This window comes from Cucurbita moschata, unplaced genomic scaffold (genome assembly GCF_002738365.1).
Source record: "Cucurbita moschata cultivar Rifu unplaced genomic scaffold, Cmos_1.0 Cmo_Scf00001, whole genome shotgun sequence".
Classification (NCBI taxonomy): Eukaryota; Viridiplantae; Streptophyta; class Magnoliopsida; order Cucurbitales; family Cucurbitaceae; genus Cucurbita; species Cucurbita moschata.
In genome coordinates this window covers 1,489,167-1,513,244 of record NW_019268517.1, presented here as the reverse complement: position 1 = coordinate 1,513,244, position 24,078 = coordinate 1,489,167, and the positions used below count along the sequence as shown (strand labels likewise).

Below are 24,078 nucleotides of genomic sequence, written 5' to 3'. Positions count from 1 at the left end.
GTGAACGCCCACCGTGGGGTTCGAACCCACGACCACAAGGTTAAGAGCCTTGCGCTCTACCAACTGAGCTAGACGGGCAAGTTTGTTAGCAAACAAATTATTTTAGTTTCTTGAAGACCATCTTAAAAGTCATAGTTTACTTTTTAAAATAAAAATAAACAAATTACCAAATAAAGTCATACTTTTTCAAAATTACAGTAAATTGGAAAATGATTTTATTATAAAAATTATTTTTAATCAAATAAAATATAGACGGAAGAAAAAGACACGGAAAATCTGTTAAAAGTGGAGATGCTGGGTATCGATCCCCGTACCTCTCGCATGCTAAGCGAGCGCTCTACCATCTGAGCTACATCCCCATTTTACTTTTTTTTGTAAAAACATATAATCAATACTTTTATTAATTTAATTTAGTGTCAATTAATCTCTTTATTTATTTTAATATTGGGAAATTCGATTTAATAATTGAAAAAGGCCCCGCTTAAGTAATTAATCGAGAAAAAAAAGTATTTATTAATTTTTATCTACAAATTTTAATTCGTTTAAATTTCTAAACTATTTACCCTTAAAATTTAAAAAATGTCATAATCACAGACGATTTCTATCTATATATTGATAATAAGAATTTTTAGATTTTTTTTTTATAAAGGTTAACAATATTGATACTACTTTTAAAAGTTAAATGAAAAATTTAACTGATTGTTCTTACCTTCGATTCCACTTAGACGGTCAAAAGCAAAAAGTGACACCCAAAGAATTTTAACCCTATTTTATAAATCTGATTATTTTTAATTTATATATAAACCCACTTTTTAATTTTCATTTTTGACTTCCAACTTTTTTTAAATAAATAAATAAATAAAAATCATATTCTCTAATTAAAATTTTAAAAATTACAAATCTATCACGCTTTTTAATTCTTATTCTCCGAATTTTGGATTATTATATTTTTCATAACAATTATTTTTTCTAAAATTATATCAAATAACTTGCCATTAAATTATAAATAAATTCCATATTAAATAATTACAATTAAAATCATATGTCTATTTTAATTACTATAGTTAAATCCCACTTTTAAGTCTAAATTAGAAAATATATTTAAAAGATAAATTAATTACTAATTAAAATTCATTTATTTTTAAAAGAAAAATTCTATTTAAATTAATTTAAATAATTATAATAGTTTTCGTGGCGAAAGATAGGATAAGAATATATATTTTTGGAATATTAATAGATACTAAATATATTATTTTAATTAAATTTTAAATATAAATATACTTTAAATTATAAACCTAATTATTAAATTATCGTATCAAATAAATTTTAAATTTTTTTATAATAATTTAATGAATTTTTAAGCTTTTAATTTTAATTCCCCAAATTTAAATTTATAATAATTATTAATTTGAAGCTTATCGTTTTTCTAAAAAACATTTTTATTTTTTAAAAAATACAGACATTTTATTATTATTATTTTGAATTGTTATTTTAATTAATTAATTAAAATATGGATACTCAATTCCTCGGAATAATCGATGCCGAACATTGGGAAAGTTTGTCGTATGCGAAAAAATTTGAGATTTAAAATTTTGCTTTTAATTTTAATTTTTCAATTAAGTGATTATATAAATAAATTATAATTATTTATAATTTAATTATCTGGTGAGTTTTATTTTTTTTTAATATTTTTATAAAACGTATAAACGACAACCCTACTCGGGAAAGTTCCGTCTTTCACGTGGTTTCTGTTATAACGTATGATATAAAATAATCGACTAAAGTTTTTCTCGTGAAGGGTCGGGACAAATTGGTAGTTTTATTCCTTTAATTCTGAACACATTTTATTTGAAACCGTTGCATGATGTTTTTGTTTTGTTTTAACGATAAAGAGAAATTAACAAACGATATCGGTAACATATCGAGAATTCAAATATGGTAAAAAATCACAATTATGGTAACAAGTACGAGAAAATGAAGGATCATCATTTCCATAACTATGGCTTAAATTATAAGCATGAAAAAAAACGTCATCAGATAATTATCGTCTGTTCACAAACCATTGAACTCGTTTACCGCAGTAAAAAATTATTTCAACCTTTTTTCTAAAAACAAAAGGTTTTTCACCCGCCTCAAATTAACGCATAAGGTTATTTTAGGAATTATGTTCGTATTCCCTGACTCGACATCAAAATGGTCTCGTCCTCGACCTTCATAGCTCCACAACAAAACCATCCTATCGAACTAGAGACCAGAGACGATTCAGTATGTTATAACAACCCAACACAGACACATTTTATTTATTTATTTATATGAATTAAGTATAATATCCATTTTTTTCAATGAATTTACATTATCATTAAATGACTAATAGATTAATTAATATATATTAATACAAAAATTAATTATAAAATTTTATATATTAAAATTTTAATTACTATGTTGAAAAGACTAAAATACCCTTGAAACTTGGAGTAGTTATTTGGTAGCAACATAATTTACATCTATTAATAATAGAGTATAAAAATGGATAAATATGTAAAAATGATATACAATAATTAAGAAAAATATATAAATATGTAAAAATGATATACAATAATTAAGAAAAATATATAAATAATTACTATATTTAAAAATGATTATTTTCTAATAAAAGTTTAGATTTGAGGTAAAGATGGGAGCTTTTAAGTTTTTACCGAGGTAAAATTAAGGGTAGGTTTTACTGAGTGGGGTGAAGAAAGGTAAATAGAGGAGGGAGAGGAGATTAAAGCATAATATCGTACGAAAATGGAAGGGAAGAAATGGAAATGAGGCTTGAAAATGAAAAGTCGAGGGAAATAAAAAGCAAAAATCAGGAGCTGAGTTCTTGCAAATTGTGCTCGAATTTTGGTTATGCCTTCAAATTACGCCATGGAAGCTCACACTGATCTCTCTGCAAAACCCTAGCAGAACCTGAGCGGAAAGCGATCTTCCATGTCCAGACCTCCGTGATTCTAGTGCTTGGAAAGATTCGGACGTTGCTACCGCAATGGATTCTCCTATTCCTTTTCTGGACCTCAATCTTCTGCCCGACCCATCTACTGCTGTAATGGCGGCCGCAACTTCCCCTAAATCAGCCACAATCAACTCTTCTGTCAATAAATTTGTTGAAACTGGCAGGTTGTTGACCCCTAAATTGGAGCCGAAGCTCGAGCCGTTCGACGATGTTTATCAGACTCCGGTGACCCAACAATCCCAACCAGTTCAGGAACGTTTCTTGTCGAGCACTTCTTCGAATTTTTTCTCTAACTCGGATTTTGCTCGTACACCCTTTTCTGACCAGAATCATCACCTGTTTTCTCAGTCTTCGTCCATTTCTTCTGATAAGGACAATGTTTATTCCGAATTTTACCGCATTTCTCAGCTGTTTAGGACTGCTTTTGGTAAAGGATCTCAGAGCAATGGGGATGTTGAAGTTATGGATCCTGATTCTCGGGCAATTGTCCCGGTTCCTGATGAGAATCATGTGTCTACTATGGTCGTTTCTAAGAGGAGGTATGATAAAAGATCTTCTGAACTTGTGAGAGTGACTGATCTTGGGGTTGATGACCAGAGGTATTTCCGAGATGTGGTGAGACGAACCAGGATGGTTTTTGATTCGTTGCGTGTGTTATCGATGCCGGAGGAGGAGAAGAGTTCGGGACTAATCCGGCGACTTCGGAGTGATTTGAGAGCTTCGTCCTTGATGAGAGAGCGCGGTCTGTGGCTGAATCGCGACAAACGGATTGTTGGTTCGATTCCTGGAGTGCACATTGGCGATCTGTTCTTCTTTAGGATGGAATTGTGTGTTGTTGGATTGCACGGTCAGGCTCAAGCTGGAATTGACTATGTCCCTGCGAGTCAGAGCTCCAACGGCGAGCCAATTGCCACTAGCGTGATTGTTTCTGGTGGATATGAGGACGATGAGGATTCTGGAGACACGATAATCTATACGGGTCATGGTGGGCAAGACAAATTTTCAAAACAATGTATGCACCAGAAGCTTGAAGGTGGGAACCTTGCACTGGAGAGAAGCATGCACTACGGGATTGAAGTGAGGGTAATACGAGGTATGAAGTACGCCGGCGGTGTAACAAGTAAGATTTATGTATACGATGGTCTATATAGAATTCTCGAATGTTGGTTTGATGTGGGGAAGTCTGGTTTTGGTGTTTACAAGTTTAAGCTTCTAAGGATTGATGGTCAAGCCGAAATGGGTAGCTCCATTTTGAAATTTGCAGAGAATCTCAGGTCTAAACCATTGTCTTTGAGGCCTTCTGGTTATCTCAGTCTCGATATTTCAATGAAGAAGGAGGCTGTTCCAGTTCTCCTCTTCAATGATATTGACAACGATCAAGAACCATTGTATTATGAGTATCTTGTTGGGACTGTGTTTCCGCCGTTCGCCTTTCACCAATCAGGAAGCGGTACTGGATGCAGTTGTGTTTCAGGTTGTGTTCATGATTGCTTTTGTGCTATGAAAAATGGTGGGGAGTTTGCTTATGATCAAAATGGATGTCTAGTGAGAGGAAAACCGATAATTTTCGAATGCGGACCCTTCTGTCAGTGCCCCCCTCAATGTCGAAATCGTGTTTCACAGAAGGGATTGAAGCACAGACTTGAAGTGTTTAGGTCCAGGGAAACAGGTTGGGGCGTTAGATCCTTGGACCTGATACCTGCTGGTGCTTTTATATGTGAATATGCAGGAGTTGTCCTCACGAGAGAACAAGCTCAAGTTCTTTCTATGAATGGTGATACATTAATATATCCAAATCGTTTTTCGGATAGATGGGCAGAATGGGGCGATCTATCTCAAATATATTCTAATTATGTGCGGCCATCATACCCCTCTGTTCCTCCTCTGGATTTCGCAATGGATGTGTCCAGAATGAGAAATGTTGCTTGTTATATAAGCCATAGTACATCGCCAAACGTGTTGGTCCAGTTCGTGTTATATGATCATAATAATTTGATGTTTCCTCACCTTATGTTGTTTGCAATGGAGAATATCCCTCCTCTGAGGGAACTTAGCATTGACTATGGTGTGGCTGATGAATGGTCAGGGAAACTTGCCATCTGTAACTAAGTTTGAAAAGGTTATTAATTTTGAGTATGGGCAGCTACAAATGCTGAGATCAATGAACCAAGGTAACCAAATTCTTCCCCACTCTGTATGATTTATAATTAAAATAGACTCTCGGTTCATCTTATATTGCAGTTGATCAACTTCTGCTCTGTGTTTGTGTGTCTTAGATATCCCTTTAGCTTCAATTACATAAATTTTATTCAAGTGCTATTTATTTATAGATCTGTCTTTCTAGTGGTACTTTTTATGTTATTATAGTAATGCATCCATCAACTTTGATATTAACCCATCTTATGGTAGGGCGATGGATCTACAGCTGATTTCTTTGATCCTTGTTCTGGGAATTTTCGTGTTCTAATTGGTTGAAGCATTTAGTTAGTCGGACCTCGCCGTCTGTCATTCTCTCGTTCTACAGTCCTTATAGGATAAATTCCAATAGTTCATCTGTTTTAGTATTAGTGGTTGTACTTTACTGGTTAATTTCAGTTTTGTTGAACACCTTTCTGTGCGGAGTTGACATACTCGTTGAAGTTTACTTAAATTACCTGATTACAATATTCTTCTTACACGATTGATTTTATTATGATTTTCTTCTGAATTTATGCGAGTTGACTGTTGAGTTCGTTTCTCTTGGGATAGTCTAGTCTGAGGTTCTGAAGTGAAAATGCTTTCATGAAATGGTTCTCTGTTCAATTTGAATCTGTTATCATTTAGGCAACACTCAACAGAACTGAAGGTTGAAGGAATGAAATGTTACTTAAAAAAAAAAAAAAATTGGATGTCTAAGAGGTTTGTGACGTTTAGAAGATCTAAATGACGATGATAATGACGAGGAAGGTTCCCAAAGGAATGGGTGAAATTTTCTATTATTGCTAATAATTCACCAAAACATATAGTTGTGATTTTGATATGACAGAAAAATTCGTTTAAAGGTGAATCATACCATAATTTTATCTAGCCAGGTTCAAAATACCACGGTATTACTATGCTAGTGATAAAAAAGCCTTTAATCAATGCGATACGAGTGAATAACAGCATTATTTGCCTACAGTGATCTTGTTCTTGATTCTGATAGAAATGACAGGTTCTATAAGCTTTTGATGGAAAGGAGATTACAATGGCATACTGAGAATTTCGTTTTCCAGACGATCATCGTCGTATAAAAAAATGAATTCTTACTAAAACAATTAACTTATGCAGAACACTTTTAGGAGAATCTTGGGGTCAATGATTTCTTTGTTTGTGTTTAATCTATGAAGCTAATAGGTAGGTAAACCTGTGGAAAGCATTTTCATTCAGTTAGTAATTGTCTATATATCATCAGATTGATAGCCATTCTGATGCACCATCATTGATTTTGCTATCATCATTTCTTGTCTTGGATGAATAATCAATCCCTAATAGCAGAAGGGCCTGCTCATTTGCTTGTATGCATATTTGAAATGAACCCAGCATCATCATCAAGCCATTGATTCTGATCTCTTTACTAACATCAATTCTTCAAATGAACTACCTACGCAGATGGGAGTTGGAATCTTTTGTCTTAAAAAATCTTTCGAAGTCACGGCCAAGGATGGTCCTAGCTATCGCCACCGCCACTGTGAACTTGTTTCAGCTTCCATATCAAGTAATTCATAACCTTTTTGACTTGAAATACTGTATTGTCGTTGTTGTATTCAATGTTGTTCTCTCAGAGATGTTTAAAAGAAGCCACTGCCAAGCTTTTCAATGGATGAAGAAGAAGAAGAAGAAGAAAAAAAACAGTGTGTATGAACTTCTGAAACTGAACACAAACCATGGCAGTGCAGTAATAATAAAAACTCCACAGATTTCAGGCTTTCGGATTAAGCCTTTAGATACAGAATTTTCATGGGAAGCTTAGAGGTGAAAAACTGTTTCCCAAGCTTGTAAGCATGAAATTGAGTTTTTACTTTTCATAGCCTGTAATTTACAAAATGCCCATAATCGGCTCAAAAAATTGTACTTCTGTACAGTAATTTCTTTCAGATGTACAGCTGAAGTCTCTGTTCTTCCTCTCTCTCTGTCTCTCTCTCTTCTGCTTCTCTCTCATATGTTTTGAATCAGCAGCTCATTGTTGGATGGATGGTCCTGATGGTGTCATGAGCAGCAGCAGCATCATCATCATCATCATCAGAGCACCATATAAAGGTATGCATTCATGAGTGTTAAAGGTTCATAGTATTATGATGTTTAATGGAGCCGATGGCATTCATAGTGTTTATTTAGGCCTTTGTGTGAGTGAGGGCTATTAGTATGGTCTTCAATGAATGCATTGAATTATATTAATGGGTTTGTTTGTTTGTTTGTTGGTTGGGAGGTTTTCGTCGTCCTAGTACATGAGATCGATATTAGATCTTCGTGCTTGATTTCTGACCTTTGAAGTTTGAAATTTGAAATTTGAAAATTTAAGGATTTTAAAATTTTATTGACTCGTGGGTATCTCGTTGTCTTCTCGAATCTTGTCTTTTTGGCTCTCAATAAATGTGGGGTGGAAGATCGTGCATTTCAACCTCCAAGAATTAATTGAGTTATGCTTGGATGATCTCTGGATTTTTTATATTTCGGGCACGAAGAAGTTAGGGTTCTTCAAGTTGGTGATAAACTTATTGGATTAAAGAGTTTAATCCGAATATATTCGAACTCAAATTTTGTACTAAAAAGAGAGAAAAGCTTTAATAAATATTTATAAATTTATTCATTTTTGTTAAAATTATTATTTTTGTTGTTTTAATGAACTGTGCATGAAATTTAATTTGATACATTGTGAGTAGCCCCACCTTTTTTATTACAAATTAAAAAACATTTTATGAAAAATAAAATTAGAAATTAATTTCTGTTTGAAATTTGTGTTAATGTAACTAATACGTTCAGAGTTACAAGAATATCAAGAACATTTGACATTGGTAATCGATATTAGTGACACATTATGACTTATAAATATTTGATATTTGAATTTTATGAAATTTTAATTATTAATATTTAAATTTAATGAGATTTTAATTATTAATGTAACATGAATCATTATATTTTTTTTTAATAATAATAATAATAATAATAATAATAATAATAAAACAGCTTGAAGACGGATTATGTTATGAATTTAGTCTGGATTGTTAAGTCACCCATCCAACCAACCTGAAATCGGATTTATTGTTAAGTCACCCACCCAACCTGAAATCGGATTTAGTCTGGATTGTTCAAGTCACCCACCCAACCAATCATTCAAAATATTTCTGTTTACGTCACCCACCCAACCAACCTGAAATTTCGGATTGATTCAAAATAAATATTTCTCAACCGAACTCTTATAGGTCCGTTATGGAATGAAGGGAAGACTTTGAAGGAGAATAAAATTGAAAAAGAAAAAAAGAAAAAAAAAAGATTCTATATTTGGTGTTTATTTTCATTTTAAGATTTAAAAGGGTAGATTTGTCATTTCACCTATTTTTTCAAATTTTTAAATAAAAAAAAACAATATTTGAAAGGTAAAGTATGTTGGTTTTAAGGTGTGAGTTACTCAAAGATTTAGCAGGTTGGAAAATCAGAAAAATTAGGGTTTGATGAGTGGAAGAAATGGCGGGAAGATCGGAGAAGACGATGACCGAATCAGAAGGAAGCAAAAATGGCGGAAGGAAGAAGAAGCGTTGGTCCCAAAAAAATAAAAAAAAAATGGAGGGAGAGATGAGGCCAAGAGGCAGAGACCCTAATTTGTTGATATAGTTTTGTTTTGAAACCGACTAAAACCAAAATGACCACCTCATATTGCTTCTCCTTCTCGCTTTTGATTCTGCCTTTCCTTCACATCCACACCCTGATTTCTCTCCCTTTGTTGTTTTCTCTCCATCGCCGGCGGCTACTGTGCATGGTAGCATCGCCGGAGGACGGCAGCCATGGGAGGAGGGCGGATTACAACTAATACAACTACGGCGTCCAACACCACACCTAAAAAGGTCATGGTTGTCGTCGACCCCACTCGAGAGTCCGCTGCCGCGCTCCAGTATTCGCTTTCGCATGCTGTCATTGATTGCGATGAGGTCATTCTTCTCCATGTCGACAATCCTAATACTTGGAAAAACGCTATTACTACGTTCCTTAAGAGGCCTAATGGTGGACCCGCCAATTCTCATGCCGCTGCCACTCCCACTGACAACGCCGCCTCCGGCGCCGGAGGAGGAGGACCGACGGATGTCGATTTTCTTAAGGAGATGAAGAAGGTATGCAACGTTGCTCGTCCGGAACTGAAAGTGCGGATGGCGAGGGTTGAATTGGAAGGCAAAGACAAAGCCGCCATGATCATGGCTCAAACTAAGGCCCTCGATATTGATCTGCTAGTCATAGGGCAGAGGCGAAGTCTCTCCACAGCAATCTTAGGGTTTGTCTTCTTCCCTTCATCCAAATATCTTAGGAATATTCTCCACCTTTTCTTCTTTTTAACATCGAAATTAATTCTAGGTTTTAATCCATTTCGTTTATCAATCTTGTTGTTCTTCTTTGGTTTCTAAGCTTTTCTATTAACTATTTTAGGGCTTAGCTGTTGAATGGGATAGTTTCCAATATGTGTATTAACTCATTTTTTGGGTAAATAACATTATATGGATCAAATCTTTGACCTCTCAAGGCAGGGTATATGCTTTAACTAGTTAACCCATGCTCATTGTTTGAAGTCAAGCATGTTAGATTGGTTAAGATAATGTGTATTAACTCGGAGCACGTATTGAAGTCAAAGTATGTTAGGGTGGATTAGATAATGTGTGTATCGACTTGTTGGCTCGAGTACTATTCGACATATGTACGTTAGCTTGGTTAAGATAATGTGTATCGACTTGTTGGCTCGAGTATTATTCGACTTATGTACGTTAGCTTGGTTAAGATAATGTGTATCGAATTGTTGATTTGAGTATGTATTGATTTGAAATAGACATTTTGATAGCTCAAAACAGAGAAAAAAGATGTAAACATTAATCTTACTCTGTCAAATCCTAAAAACTCGAATACAATGTAGTGAAATTAATACATACCCTTGGCCTCCATTAATAGAGTAAGTTCTTGAAGATCCATAACATACCTATGCTGAGTGTTTCTGTTGGTGGGACTTGAGTGTAAATTCGGTATCTTTTTCAGGTTGGACAGAAGCGTTTTTGTGAAGGTTTTTAGGGCCTTTCTGTGTGTCTTTTGTGCGAATTGAATATCGAAACAAAATATTGTATTATATATAGGTAAAGGGGTTGGAATCAAACCAACAAAGTATGAATTATGTTGAAGTTGGGCAATTTAAGATAATTTATGAGTTAGTTTTGATGAAGTGGATGAACAGGATGAACAGTTTTAGTTTATGAATTTTATTAAATGCAGATATAAACGGGCAGGAGTCGCAAAAATGTTGGACACAGCTGAGTATTTGATAGAGAACAGCAATTGCACTTGTGTTGCTGTGCAAAAGAAGGGTCAAAATGCAGGCTATCTTTTGAACACCAAAACCCACAGAAACTTCTGGCTCTTGGCTTGATAATGTCACATATTTCTATCACCCTCTCTTCTCCATTTGCCATTCTACAGAGTCCACCACTACCCTCTTAAACCCTTTGTGTCTCTCTGTTTGGGTCACTTTCTCCCCCCCATAGTGAGTGAAATCCATTGCAAGCTCATCCACTTGAAGTTGTTCATTCATTCATCTCTAGGCTTGACTTGGCTTGGCTTGGATTGGTCACCCTCTTTTTCTTTCTTTTACAGGCAGTGCATCGACATTTATTTGTACATACACACAGAATTAACCAACTGAAAATGAGTTAATCTACTCTCCTTTCTCTTTATTGCTTTCTTTTTCCTTGCAAGGATTTGTTTCTTTGTTAATCTCGTGCTTAATTCGGTCGGTCGGTTGGTTTATTCTTGAAATTGTTATTCTGTTGAGCATGAGTTTGTATAAGTGGTGAAATTAGTCTTGAAATTGTTATTCTGTTGAGCATGAGTTTGTATAAGTGGTGAAATTAGTACTCTTCTTAAGACCTAATTGTGATAAACGACCATTGTGTCTCACCGTACTTAGAAATATCGAACCGAATATGAAAACACCTTTTGAGTCTCTATTGTTCGTCACTTATTCAAAGTTTGAGATTCAATTCGATGAAATTAAGTATTTGGAAGATTAAATTTGACAAAAAGAAGTAAAAAGCTCTGTTTCTTTGTTTGATCATTGTGTAAACTTATTGTAAGTTGTAAAATACTATGCTGTTCCTACATCAAAATTTTGACTGCAGAGCAGCCTGTGCTCGTTTCTTCTATCTACGATATTACAATCCAGCAGGAACATCCACTGATTTTTGCTCTCATCAAATCATCTAATCAATTTATACGACATTACGATCAAACAGTCACATTGATTGATACGAGTCACATTTCCATCAGCAACATTAGTTAGCTGGAACCTGTGATCAGGAAGTCGGTTGATGAGAGGAGTTTCGAGTTAGCAAGCCAAGCTCTTCCCCGGGATCATAAAATAAATGAACAAAGCATCCCACGTTCCTTCTTTCAAACGATGTGAATGGATTTGACGATCATGGAAGGGAGGTGATAGTTTAGTATGAATATAATTCAATGAGACAGAAATGAATCCAGACATGTACATAAATATAATAAATAACAAGTCAAAGGCGTACCACCTCTTTGACATAGAATTTACCTTCTGGTCTAAGAATCACATGCACACTTGAAGAGGTGGCTTCTCTTTGGCATGAGTCAGAACACATTGGACTTGTAACAGTTCAAGCCCACATAGATCTACCTCCATAGGGGTCTAGCGTCCTCGTTGGCATACCATCAAGTGTCTGGCTTTGATATCATTTGTAACAACTCAAGCCCACTACTAGTAGATATTGTCCACTTTGACCCGTTATGTATCGTCATCAACCTCACGGTTTTAAAATGCATATGCTATTCTACTATGACACCATTTGACTTGAGATTGGATTTGCCATTCCCATTAAGCCTTGCATGAGAACACAAAAAACTTCAAATCTGTCTACTATGATGGATCTCATCTCTGACATTTGCACCTGAGAAACAAAAAACACGTTTGGACGACACACCTTTTACTGAACATGACAAATAATCCTAGGAACAATCTCACTCAACTTTTGATGTTTGACATGATAAAGATAAGCCGGCACTCACAAAACTCTAATCAACAGTACTGTGAGATTCCACATCTGTTGGAGCCCTCAAACAAAGTACACCATTTGTTCGACACTTGATGATTCTATTGACATGGCTAAATTAAGAGCATAACTTTGATACCATGTTACAAATCACGACCCTCCACAAATGGTATGATATTGTCATTTTGAGCATAAACTCACCAAAAAGGCCTCATATCAATAGAGATGTATTCCTTGCTTATAAACCTATGATCAACCCCTTAATTAGTAGATGCGAGACTCCTCTTCCAACAATTCTCAACAAATGATACAACAACAAAGATATTTATGAATATTAATCATATGAACCAAGGCAGAAATACGACACAATCCCGACAAAGCATAACAAAATGAAGAAACAGAGACCCTGAGCTAAGCAGAAATACGACACAAAATGCATGAAACTTAACCATGGAAGAGATAAGCGAGTGAGTAAATGGGGTGAAGTGAAGTTGCCCGTACGGAATCCGATCCAAAAAAACGCCAACGGGGGAAAGAGACGACGGGTATGAACACAACATAGGCTATAGTATGAACACAACAGAGGTTGAGACAAAATTTGATTATATTTAAAACAATGAGGAAATGCAGTGAGTTTCATGAAATGTTGTTTAAATCAAGAAACCCAATGGAAAAAATAATGATGCAATTCATATTCCCTTAGACAAATAATATTAGCTTAAACTGACTCAAATTATTCTTCAAGGTGGTAATGTGAGTGCCTCTGTTGATAATGCTAGAACCAAAACTGTTGCTTTGCTAAACGATGAGCTATGATGACTCTGATGGACTTTCTCCATTTCTTGATACTTGATGGCTGTGGTTCACTTTGTCCTGTCGAGTAGTAGGTCGATAGAAGCCATTGCCTCTCGGTCTGATATACTCACGGTCGCTTCCGTCTCGAACTCCTGTATTGTAACTCCGAGAGCTAGAATGATGCCCCCTAGAAGACTCTGTGTGATAGCTACCTCTTCCTCTACCACCCCTTCCTGCTCATAATTCAATAGTGTAGCCAAGGAATGAAAGCCAGTTCAAATAAGGAATTCAAAACTAAAGCTGAATATGTCGTTCCACACGTTCGTAAGTAGCAGATGGACAAAACATATAACAGCTCAAGCTCACCACTAGTAGATATTGTCCGCTTTGGTCCTTATATGTTGCCGTCAGCCTCACAATTTTAAAACGCGTCTGTTAGGGAGAAGTTTCCACACCTTTATAAGAATATGCTTCGTTTCCCTCTCTAACCGATGTGGAACCTCACAATCCACCCCCCATGGGAGTCCAATGTCTTCATTGGCACACCGCCAAACGTCTGGCTTTGATACCATTTGAAACTGCCTAAGCCCACTGTGTTTTAAGTGGCTGTTACAAATGGTATCAGAGCCAAACACTAGACGAGGTGCCAGCGAGGACGTTAGGCCCCCAAGGGGGGTGGATTGTGAGGTCCCGATAGATGAAGAGGGAAACGAAGCATCCCTTATAAGGGTGTGGGAAACCTTTCCCTAACAGATGCATTTTAAAATAGTGAGGCTGACGGTGATACATAACAGACCAAAGACCAAAACACCTGTGGGTTTGGGTTTGGGTTGTTATAAAGCATCAGCAAAGCCATCACATGGTCTATCATATCAGGGTATCAGCAGATGCATGTACTTTGAATTGGAAGATATGACTATCAACATCAAAATTCTAAAGAGATACATTGTGAAAGAATGCATACTTCCGCCTTGGTGTGGGACGTTGCTGTTCGCTCTCCGCTCCTCGATGTATACTTGACGCCCAGCAACCTGAGCAGTACCTGCCTGGAAAGAGGAAAAAAGAACTGCTAATCAGAATCTCTATGAGGTGGGTTATCAAAAAGAAATCTAACAAGGTAAGGGTTGATAAGGCAGGTTTATAGTTCAAAAAATTATGGGTGGATGTTCGTGAGATCCCATATTGGTTGGAAAGGAGAACAAAACATTCTTTATAAGGGTATGAAAATCTCTTCTTAACAGATGCGTTTTAAAACCTTGACGAGAAGCCTAGAAGGGAAAACCCAAAGAGGACAATATTTGCTAGTGGTGGACTTGAGCTGTTACAAATGGTATCAGAGTTAGACACCCGACAGTGTGTCAGCGAGGACACTATCCCCCAAGGGGGTGGACTGTGAGATCCCACATTGGTTGGAGAGGGGAACCATACATTCTTTATAAGCACGTGGAAACCTCTTCTTAACCAACGCGTTTTAAAACCTTGAGGGGAAGACCGGAAGGGAAAACCCAAAAAGAACAATGTCTGCTAGTGGTGGGCTTGGGCTGTTATAATGTTTGGGGTAGACGTTCCTATCCTTCTAAAACAAAATTGGTGTAGGAGGGGGGATGAAAGATTGAAACCCAAATGTTTTTAAAGCAAAAAGTAAAAGTTCAATCTAAAAAGAAAGAATAAGAAAACACCAAGTTCCAAGGATTTCAAGTGAAGCAAACCAACCTTGATAGCGTTTTGGACGCCAGTGACGTCTTCAAATTCGACAAATGCATAGCAAAAACCAACATCCTGGAAATCACGAGTTAGTCGGGAATCGAGTAATTCAAGACAGGCATCGTGAAATACACTGAAAAGATAAAAAAGAACATAGACCTTGCGGCTCCTAATAACCACCCCATCAGAACTGAGTTTTCCAAAGTGCTTGAATTCCTCCTCAACTTCTGAAGCAGACACAGTGGATGGCAAGTTTCTTACATAAACAGACTTTATTTCACCTTCATACATAGAGGTTAAAAATGATTATACTTCACATCGAAATAGCTAAAGATCCGAATAACCGACATGGCTAACCTTCATCATCAACAGAAGGGAACTCGCCTCCTGTCTGTTCCCGTTCGGAGTTATTTTGGAGAGCTGTAGTTAATTGCTGGGCGGTGGACGGTGGAGTGTAGTTTTTCTCTGGAGCAGATGGTGTGCTCTTACTAACTGGATACTGAGAAGCAGCAATGGAAGCGGGCGCATCTTGTCCTTTAGCAACTCGAAGCTACAGAAGTTAGAATAAACGAAGTCAGATCCATCAAATGCTGCATATGTTTAAATCTTTGGTGAATTGATTGTTAATGTCAAAGCTTACAATTGAAGCATATGTTTGCTTTTGGGGCTCCTCAGCATGTTCTTCAACAGAAACAGGGGAAGGATCTGGTGAAGCAGTTGGTGCATTCTGATGGATAGAATTTACGTCTGCTGTACTTTCCTCTATAATGTTTTTTGGCTCGGGAACTTGCTGCAGTTGCTGCTCGACAAACTTACGGTTATCAACGTGACCATTTTCTTTGACAACCGGGGTTGCAAACTCTCGCGGGGCCTGGACTGCGCCATTCAGTGAGTAATTGGGCACTACAACAAGAGTTTAACTTCATTCAGCAAAAACTCGGTATCAAATCGACTCCATGGGAGAATCCAAGCCAGAACCAAAAAGGGAAATCAAAAGATAATCCAAAGAACCAAGTTTTATCAAAGAAAATTTAACAGAACACCTCAATAGTATGAACCACAAAATAGTTTTGTGAAATCCCACATCGGTTGGGGAGGAGAACGAAACACCCTTTATAAGGGTGTGGAAACCTCTCCCTAGCAAACATGTTTTAAAAACCTTGAGGGGAAGCCCGAAAGGGAAAGCCCAAAGAGGACAATATCTGCTAGCGGTGAGCTTGGGCCGTTCCAAATGGTATCAGAGCCAGACACTGGGTGATGTACTAGCGAGGAGGCTGTTCCCCGAAGAAAGGTAGACACGAGGTGATGTGCCAGCAAGGACGCTAGGCCCCGAAGGGGAGTGGATTTGGTGGGGGTCCCACATTGATTGGAGAAAGGAACAAGTGCTAGCGAGGACGTTGGGCCCTAAAGGGGGGTGGATTGTGAGATCCCACATCGGCTAGGGAGGAGAACAAAACACCCTTTATAAGGGTGTGGAAACCTCTCACTAGCTGACGCGTTTTAAAAACCTTGAAGGGGAAGCCCAAAAGGAAAAGCCCAAAGAGGACAATATTTGCTAGCAGTGAGCTTAGGCCGTTACAAATGGTATCAAAACCAAACACCGGGTGATGTGCCAGCGAGGAGGCTATTACCCGAAGGGGGTAGACACGAGGTGATGTGTTAGCAAGAACGCTAGGCCCTGAAGGGGATGGATTTGGTGGGGGTCCCACATTGATTAGAGAAAGGAACGAATGCCAGCGATGACGCTGGACCCTGGAGGGGGCTAGATTGTGAGATCCCATATCGGTTGGGGAGGAGAACGAAACACCCTCTATAAGAGTGTGGAAACCTCTCTCTAGCAGACGCATTTTAAAAACCTTGAGAGGAAGCCCGAAAGGGAAAGCCCAAAGAGGACAATATTTGCTAGCGGTGGGTTTAGGCCGTTACAAGTTTCAATGATGATTACTCAAAGGTTGTGTTCTATAATCCAAAACATCCAGAGAAGCAAACAAATTAGCTCCCCCATGTGATTAATAAATCAAACCTATCTCTGGAGCTGTGGTTGGAGCATTCAAGGTGGAATCAAGATTGCTCTGACTTAATAAGACTGCTGGATAATGGTGCACTGGCTCCTCATCAACAAAGTGAAAGATATCATTCAGAACAAAATAGCCTTTCTCTTGGGGTGCAAGAAAAAAAGTTTGCACAAATTTTCTCATTTGATTGAAGTTCTTCATTTGAACAGATCCAGAAACCATCACAAGAACACCACCATTCCATGATTCTAATGAATGTGCTGTCTTGATCTCAACCCCGGTATAACTAAGCGACATCACAAGAGCATGGATTTGCTGCAGATTAAACAGCAAACACAAACTATATGAATCATAAGAAGAAATATGCCATGAAATGAATCTACTAAATGATGTATTGTCTAACACAATTCAACAAAATATCAATGAAAAATAAGTCATAAACCACTACATGGCATACAAAAAAACATAAGCCGGTGTTTACCGAGTGTTTGAAGGAAAAGGTTTAAGGTTGAGTCGAATGAATCTTGTTTTCAGTGAAATGAGTCTAAAGGAAGGGAAGAACACGAGGAGTATAAGAGAAAGAACCTTTACAGTTGAGTCAAATAGCAATGAGACCGAGTTTACAATTCAAGAATAAGTAGGTTCAATCAAGTTTTGGCGAACGAGTGAAGTTCGTAAACTATCATTAATCTTTCTAAGTCTTTACTTTGCAGCACTGAAGGAGAAAGGACCAAGAGACAAATGAACAATAACTGAATTTACGTCTGAAAGAATAACGAACAAGAAAAGAGACCGTAACATAGTTCAATCACAGTCGAATTCATCCTAAAATACCGGAAAAATGAAAGAACACTTACATTCCTTTATTGAGAGAAGGAACACCAATATGAAAAATCAAAACAAGCCCACACACAAACACATTATGCACTCACAAAATGTAACGCTCACATTGTGCACAGAATTCAAAAACTTCAGTTAAGAACAATGAACCAGGAAAAATACCAGCATTGCAGTGGCGGACTCCCTGAAATGGCCATCAACACGAAGCATAGTACTCGCATCAGAATAAAACTGATGAACAAAGTCAGGTTGCTGCTGAAGAACCTGATAGTACTGCCCAACAAAGTACGTTCCCACCTAAACCAGCCAAACCCCACATCAAATTTCTGCAAGCAAACAAACCTCGAATGCCCAAACAGAAGAACAAACAAAACCTGAGCGGCAGTGACCGGAATGTGAAAGGGCGTCCCCATTTGATCGAAACCCTTAAACCCTAAAAATCGAGAAGAAACAAGAACAGGTCCCACGATCAAAATCTTAGATCTACAAAAACAAAACCCATTTCAGATTCATTTTCATCTATCGAAACCATCACAGACAAATTCAAAAACACATGAATAAATACAGAGATTTAGAGAGATATACAGAGAGAGAGAGAGAGCAGCAGCAGAGAGCGAAAGAACGCAAGGGTTTAAGCGATACAGCGGGCGAGAGAGAGAGAGCTCGGGATAAATTCACAGGGAATATTCTTCTTCTCCGCCACTGATTTTTGGGTTTTTGGTGATTTTTGTTTATATTTTCTTATGATTATTTGGGTTTCGAGGTGTGTGCGTTTCTCTGAAAGCTCAGCCGTTCTTAGAGATTGCATCATCAGATCATTGGGTCCATATTTCTTTGGATTCTATTAATTTTCAATCAATTGGGTAATTAAATCAAATGGAAAAGATTTTTGAAAAAAAAATAAAAAATAAAAAATAAAATGACTATTTCTATGTTCTTTTGCTTCCCTTTCTGAAACATATGACGTCAATTGAAATAAACCAACTTTTTTTATTAACATTTTAATTATTCTTTAAAATTCAAGAATTTATTAAACAAACAATTCAAACCTTAAAAACTTCTAAAAAAAAAAAACATGTTTTTCCCCGTTAACAAAAACGAATAGAAGACCAATGGTCAATCTCACAGGGGTGTACATTGAACCTGACAATTCGAATCGACCCAACCCACATGGTAGGAGTTGGACCAACGGTCAATCTCATAGGGGTGTACATTGAACCAGACAACTCGAATCGACCCAACTCAAATAGTAGGAGTTGGACCAACGGTCAATCTCATAGGGGTGTACATTGAACCCGACAACTCGAATCGATCCAACCCAAATTGTAGGAGTTGGGTTGGATTGGATTAACATTTCGAGTTGAATTTGATTAATTTTTCTGAACCCGACGAGATTCGGTGTGACAAAAATTCAGGTTGACCCAAACCGAATAAAAGTCTTATAAAAAGCCGGGGTTTACTCGAGGACATAAATGCATAATAATTTCGCCCACAAAGAGAAGGGCACGTTGTTTTCCTTGTCTGCTGACACGATTGGCACGATCCTTTTGTGTCTCTGCGTCGCTGTTTTTTCAGTTTTGGGAGAAATGGAGCAGCACAATACTGCCTGAGTTTGCATTTCTTACGCTCGTCACTGCCTGCTCACTGCCCTACAGCCAAACCTTTTTCTTTTCTCCCTTAATGAGGTAAGAAATCACTGGAAGATTAGGTTTGTTTAGTGGGGTGCACACGAAGTGTTTGAAGAAAGTCCGCAAAGATGAGTTTTTGAATTTTTAGTACGTGGGCTGGTTTTGTTTTTCAGCTTTTGAGTGTATGATCAGTTTCATTAATATGGTGTTTCTTATTGTTCATTGAGATTGCTGCATGTAAGAACATCAAACTCTACTCAAGATTAGAGCGATTCTTTCGGGCTAAAGTGGACATTATTGCTAGCAATGTACTAGCGAGGACGTTGAGACCCCAAGGAGGATGGATTGTGAGACCACACATCAGCCGGAGAGAAGAACGAAACATTCCTTCTAAGGGTATAAAAACCTCTCCCTAACAAACATTTTAAATCATGAGGTTGACCACGATACATAACAAGTCAAAACAGATAATATCTACTAGCGGTGAGCTTGGGGGTGTGGCTTTTACACTTGCCTCTGAGGAGCAAATCTCCGCAGGGATGGCTAGTATGGAGTTTATCTGTTTAAAAGCTCACTCCTTAGTCCCTGCTACAGGTCTTCCACTTCATTAAGAGACCATCAAATGACATTCTCACTAATGGTTTCAATTGTGAAGTATAGGATTGAGATGTGAGTAAATGAAATACACACAGCAACAGATGAGAAAGAAACTTCAATTGCTTGCAGAGTTCAACCAGCTACAGCAAGGTAGAAATTCGTTCCTATTTCCTTCTTATTCATGCTACAACCATTTTTGAAATCTTGTCTGATGATCATCAGTTTGAATCAGGATTCACATGATATCTCTACCATGATAGCTGGAAACCGAACATATTATTCCCATTGAGATTCGCTCGTAACGTATAGAAGTGGGAGACGGGATGTATACGAAAACGAGAGCGGTTCGTTCAGTAACAGCTAGGTAGAAATTCTTTCCTGTTTCTTGTTTAGTCATTGTATGCTGATATTTACCCCTGAGCTTGTTTTCCTTGAGCTAAGCTAACACGTATTACCCTGCCTTCAAGTTCCTAAGAACTCGAAAAAAACAGAGACCACGATTGAGCTACACGAAATTAAGTGATATAATAACAATGTGAATAGAAAGATACATAAGAACTAAGAAAGACTCATACCAATTCATTACAAGCTTCAAGAGCTGTTTCCATCTCTGATTTTGTTGAATAAGATACAAAGCCATATCCTCGTGACTTTCCGGTCTCGTCATCGTAGATGACCCTTGCTCCGACCACATTTCCATATTCTTGAAATGCTTGTGCCAAACTTTCAGATGTTACTGACCAGGATAAGTTACTGACATAAAGTTCATACTCAGAATCTGGATAAAGAAGTCCCTTAGGCTTAGGTTTGTCTGAGAAATTAACCCTCAATAGTCTGCCCATGTAAGCCTGAATATAAGTGATACTCATATTTAGCATCAGAGTCCAATAGTTCCAATTATATCAGGATAGATATAGCAACATAGAGGAAAGATGAAAGTAAGAGAGAAAAATTCTCACAGTTCCATCCAGATTTTCGATGACTTTATTGCAATCTTCAATGCTGCTCATGGTTACAAATGCGAATCCTCTACTTTTTCCAGTATTCCTGTCATAAAGAACCTTATACCGTATGAATTGATTAGTGACTCCTCAGAAACGAGGGATTTGATATAAAAATATGCTCTTGTCTATTTAGTTTTAAGTAGAGACTGAATGCAGATTGTTGAGAATTCTGTTTTTAAGGACAAATGCAGACGATTGAACGTTGGAACTTTCGTTAAGTTTAATGGGGTTTTCTTAAAGAAAAAGTATTGTGAGCGTCCAAACTAGCTTATGGACGTCGCAACTTATCTCACGAAAAGATAGCCTAGCCTTGATCACGAAAAGATAGCCTAGCCTTGATGCATTTGTTCATTCAGAAATTCAGAAAACCTATGTAGATCCCAGATTGGTTGGAGAGGAGAACAAAGCATTCTTTATAAAGGTGTGGAAATCTCTCCCTAAGAGATGTGTTTTAGAAACCTTGAAGGGAAGCCCAGAAGAGATAGCCTAAAGAGTACAATATCTGTTAGCGGTGGGCTTGGGCTGTTATAGTTGGTAACAGAGCAAGACATTGAGTGATGTGTCTGCAAGGAGGCGGAGCCTCGAAGGGGGGGTGGACATGAGGTAGTGTGCCAGCAAGGACATTGGGTGCCAAAGGAGGTAGATTGGAGGGTCCCACATCGATTGGAGAAGGGAACGAGTGCCAGTAAAGACGTTGGGCCCCGAAGGGAGGTGGATTGTGAGGTCCCACATCGATTGGGGAGGAGAGCGAAGCATTCTTTATAAGGGTGTGGAAACCTCTCCCTAGCATATGCGTTTTAAAAACTTTGAGGGGAAGTCCAGAAGAGAAAGCCGAAAGAGGACAATATCTGCTAGCAGTGGGCTTGGATTGTTTGGTTCAAATCCGTTCCTTCTCCATTCACTTTTTCTTCCGTTCCTTATGACCACTAGATCAATCCATGGTGGTAAATGATGGTTAACGTTTTGAGCTCGAATTTGAGTAGTAAGGAAGGTAAATGAAGGTTAGCAGCTATTTAAGCATACAACCCCACAAAGTTGTACAAACAAAGGACCAATTCTTCAAATAAATAATATATTGGATATCATCTTGGCACTGTAGCACCATAGTAACAGAATCATACCCTGCTACAATGCTTTCATTTCATGAAACCCACCATTGTAGGTCTCATACTGCTTCAACAATTTGGTTAAAAAAAGAATACCACATTGGATCAACATATAGTTGCCACTTAAATATCAAACCTAGCCAGTGGGTTCTCTGTGGATATTTGAACTAATTACAAGCATCTCAATGTATGAAACGGTTGCCTAAACCTGCAACATTTCAATAAGTTGGTAGGATCTTCCATAAGTTGGTAGGATCTAGGATAGATGTGTTGAGGATTGTTGGGAGAGGAGTCCCGTGTTAAACGATTGCCTAAACCTGCAACATTTCAATAAGTTGGCAGGATTTAGGATAGATGTGTTGAGGATTGTTGTGAGAGGAGTCCCACGTTGGCCAATTAAGGGGTTGATCATGGGTTTATAAGTAAGGGATACATCTCCATTGGTATGAGGCCCTTTGGGAAAATCAAAAGCAAAGCCATGAGAGATAATGCTTAAAGTGGACAATATCATACCATTGTAGAGGTTTATGATTCCTAACACGGTATCAGAGTCACGCCTTTAACTTGATCATGTCAATAGAATCCTCAAATGTCGAACAAAGAAGTTGTGAGTCTCGAAAATGTAGTCAAAAGTGACTCAAGTGTCGAACAAATGATGTACTTTGTTCGAGGGCTCCAGAGAAGGAGTCGAACCACGATTAAGAGAAGGTTGTTTGAGGGCTCCATAGGCCTAAAGGGAGGCTCTATGGTGTACTTTATTCGAGGGGAGAATTGTTGGGAGAGGAGTCCCACATCAGCTAATTAAGGGGTTGATCACGGGTTTATAAGGGATACATCTTCATTGATACGAGGCCTTTTGGAGAAACCAAAAGCAAAGCCACGAGAGCTAATGCACAAAGTGGATAATATCACCATTGTGGAGGTTCGTGATTCCTAACAAGATGAACATCTAAGTTTTGAGGTATTTTCTTCGGAAACATCAAGATTCGATACCCTAACGATGAACTAGATCTCTTGTGAGCTTGACTTTGAAGCAAAGTTTTCATATAATACCATTGAATATAAATGAAATCATGAATGAGAATTCAATATAGAAACTAATCAGTGACATTTGCAGGCAATCTACCTCAATGAGCTCGGCGACCCCATAATCCTGAACAATATCAGCAAGCTGTGAACTATCAACACTGTAAGGCAAATTCCCAAAATACAGCTTAGTTTTCCCGGATTCCACTGGAGAACCACCGTCCACCGCTTGCCCTTCTCCCTCCTCCGCCGTCTCATCCGCCACACCCTCTTCAACCCCAAATGTCACAGCCGCCTTTCTCTGCACAACGGCGGCGGAAATTCCCAGAGCCGGCCGCCACCTCTCCGAGAAAGCTCTAAGCGGGGCCGATTCAATGGCAAGAGAGCGGGACAAGATGGGAAACATTAGGGCTGATGGGGTTGTAAGGAGAGCATCAGAGAGCCATCGCTTGGTGGTGAAAAGGGAGGCTCCGGCGGCGGTGGCCATGGTGGGAGAATTTGATAGGGAGGAGATGGGTAGCATCGGTGGAGAGTGGAAGGCGATTGGCGCCCTTTCTCACAGGAAAGTGTCTACGAGATTATATTAAATCCCCATTTGGATAAGTATATCCACTTTTATTGCCATTATTTTATTATCAAATATTAACTTCTTGATTTTTAAAACGAATTAGGAGCCAAATAGCATCCTTAACTGGCCAATCATTAGTGGTTCGACTTTGTCCTAGAAACTACAGATTTAGCTCGGTCGATTTTATTCTCCTAGATGTTTATGGAGCTGAGATCTAGAAACTACAGTTTTAACTCGGTCGATTTTATTCTCTTAGATGTTTATGGAGCTGAGATAGGAAAGCCTTTCTCGTCTAATCACGGTCACCTATTTCATTTTTTTATTTCCCTAAAATTCTCCATTTATTTTTACAAAAATTGGGTCCAAAATTTTTCGTTAATTTGCGAGAATTCGTGTTATTTAAAAATTATTTCCATTTATTATTCTTTTAAAAGAAATAGTTATTTTAAAATTTTTATTTTTCAATATAATCAATATATAAGTAAATAAATATGAGATGTTTCGTATAATTTTTAAAAA

At 37.7% G+C, this 24,078-nt stretch overlaps 4 protein-coding genes and 2 non-coding genes across 11 annotated transcripts; 2 read left to right on the top strand and 4 right to left on the bottom strand.

Annotated features, from left to right (window-relative positions):
• Window positions 1-5: 5 nt before the first annotated feature.
• TRNAK-CUU lies at window positions 6-78 on the bottom strand. The gene has a single exon. It is a non-coding gene; the product is annotated as a tRNA-Lys (tRNA).
• Window positions 79-286: 208 nt separating this feature from the next.
• On the bottom strand, window positions 287-359 carry TRNAA-AGC. The gene has a single exon. It is a non-coding gene; the product is annotated as a tRNA-Ala (tRNA).
• A 2,436-nt stretch (window positions 360-2,795) lies between these two features.
• Window positions 2,796-7,411, top strand: LOC111444784 (histone-lysine N-methyltransferase family member SUVH9-like). 5 transcript variants are annotated; one of them, XM_023082841.1, is made up of 3 exons: window positions 2,796-5,166; window positions 6,626-6,988; window positions 7,193-7,411. In XM_023082841.1, the coding sequence occupies exon 1, from the start codon at window positions 3,029-3,031 to the stop codon at window positions 5,102-5,104; it is 2,076 nt and encodes a 691-aa protein (XP_022938609.1). In that variant the 5' UTR covers window positions 2,796-3,028; the 3' UTR covers window positions 5,105-5,166; window positions 6,626-6,988; window positions 7,193-7,411. The 5 variants fall into 5 exon arrangements, with proteins under 5 accessions (XP_022938609.1, XP_022938617.1, XP_022938602.1 ...); XM_023082849.1 differs by having other exon boundaries at window positions 7,190-7,411; XM_023082834.1 differs by lacking the exon at window positions 7,193-7,411 and having other exon boundaries at window positions 6,626-7,142.
• Window positions 7,412-8,605: 1,194 nt separating this feature from the next.
• On the top strand, window positions 8,606-10,935 carry LOC111444812. Its single transcript, XM_023082878.1, has 2 exons — window positions 8,606-9,497; window positions 10,478-10,935. Exons 1-2 carry the CDS (start codon window positions 9,016-9,018, stop codon window positions 10,629-10,631), a joined length of 636 nt encoding a protein of 211 aa, XP_022938646.1. The 5' UTR covers window positions 8,606-9,015; the 3' UTR covers window positions 10,632-10,935.
• A 1,927-nt stretch (window positions 10,936-12,862) lies between these two features.
• LOC111443667 (putative G3BP-like protein) lies at window positions 12,863-18,461 on the bottom strand. 2 transcript variants are annotated; one of them, XM_023081589.1, is made up of 10 exons: window positions 18,216-18,461; window positions 18,005-18,113; window positions 17,793-17,927; window positions 16,799-17,105; window positions 15,416-15,678; window positions 15,133-15,325; window positions 14,935-15,056; window positions 14,785-14,850; window positions 14,036-14,117; window positions 12,863-13,304 (listed from the first exon to the last, which is right to left on the bottom strand). In XM_023081589.1, the coding sequence occupies exons 2-10, from the start codon at window positions 18,041-18,043 to the stop codon at window positions 13,087-13,089; spliced, it is 1,425 nt and encodes a 474-aa protein (XP_022937357.1). In that variant the 5' UTR covers window positions 18,044-18,113; window positions 18,216-18,461; the 3' UTR covers window positions 12,863-13,086. The 2 variants fall into 2 exon arrangements, with proteins under 2 accessions (XP_022937357.1, XP_022937365.1); XM_023081597.1 differs by having other exon boundaries at window positions 18,005-18,063.
• Window positions 18,462-19,801: 1,340 nt separating this feature from the next.
• Window positions 19,802-23,583, bottom strand: LOC111443680 (28 kDa ribonucleoprotein, chloroplastic-like). Its single transcript, XM_023081608.1, has 4 exons — window positions 23,092-23,583; window positions 20,815-20,916; window positions 20,431-20,703; window positions 19,802-20,325 (listed from the first exon to the last, which is right to left on the bottom strand). Exons 1-4 carry the CDS (start codon window positions 23,512-23,514, stop codon window positions 20,266-20,268), a joined length of 858 nt encoding a protein of 285 aa, XP_022937376.1. The 5' UTR covers window positions 23,515-23,583; the 3' UTR covers window positions 19,802-20,265.
• Between the last annotated feature and the right edge of the window lie 495 nt (window positions 23,584-24,078).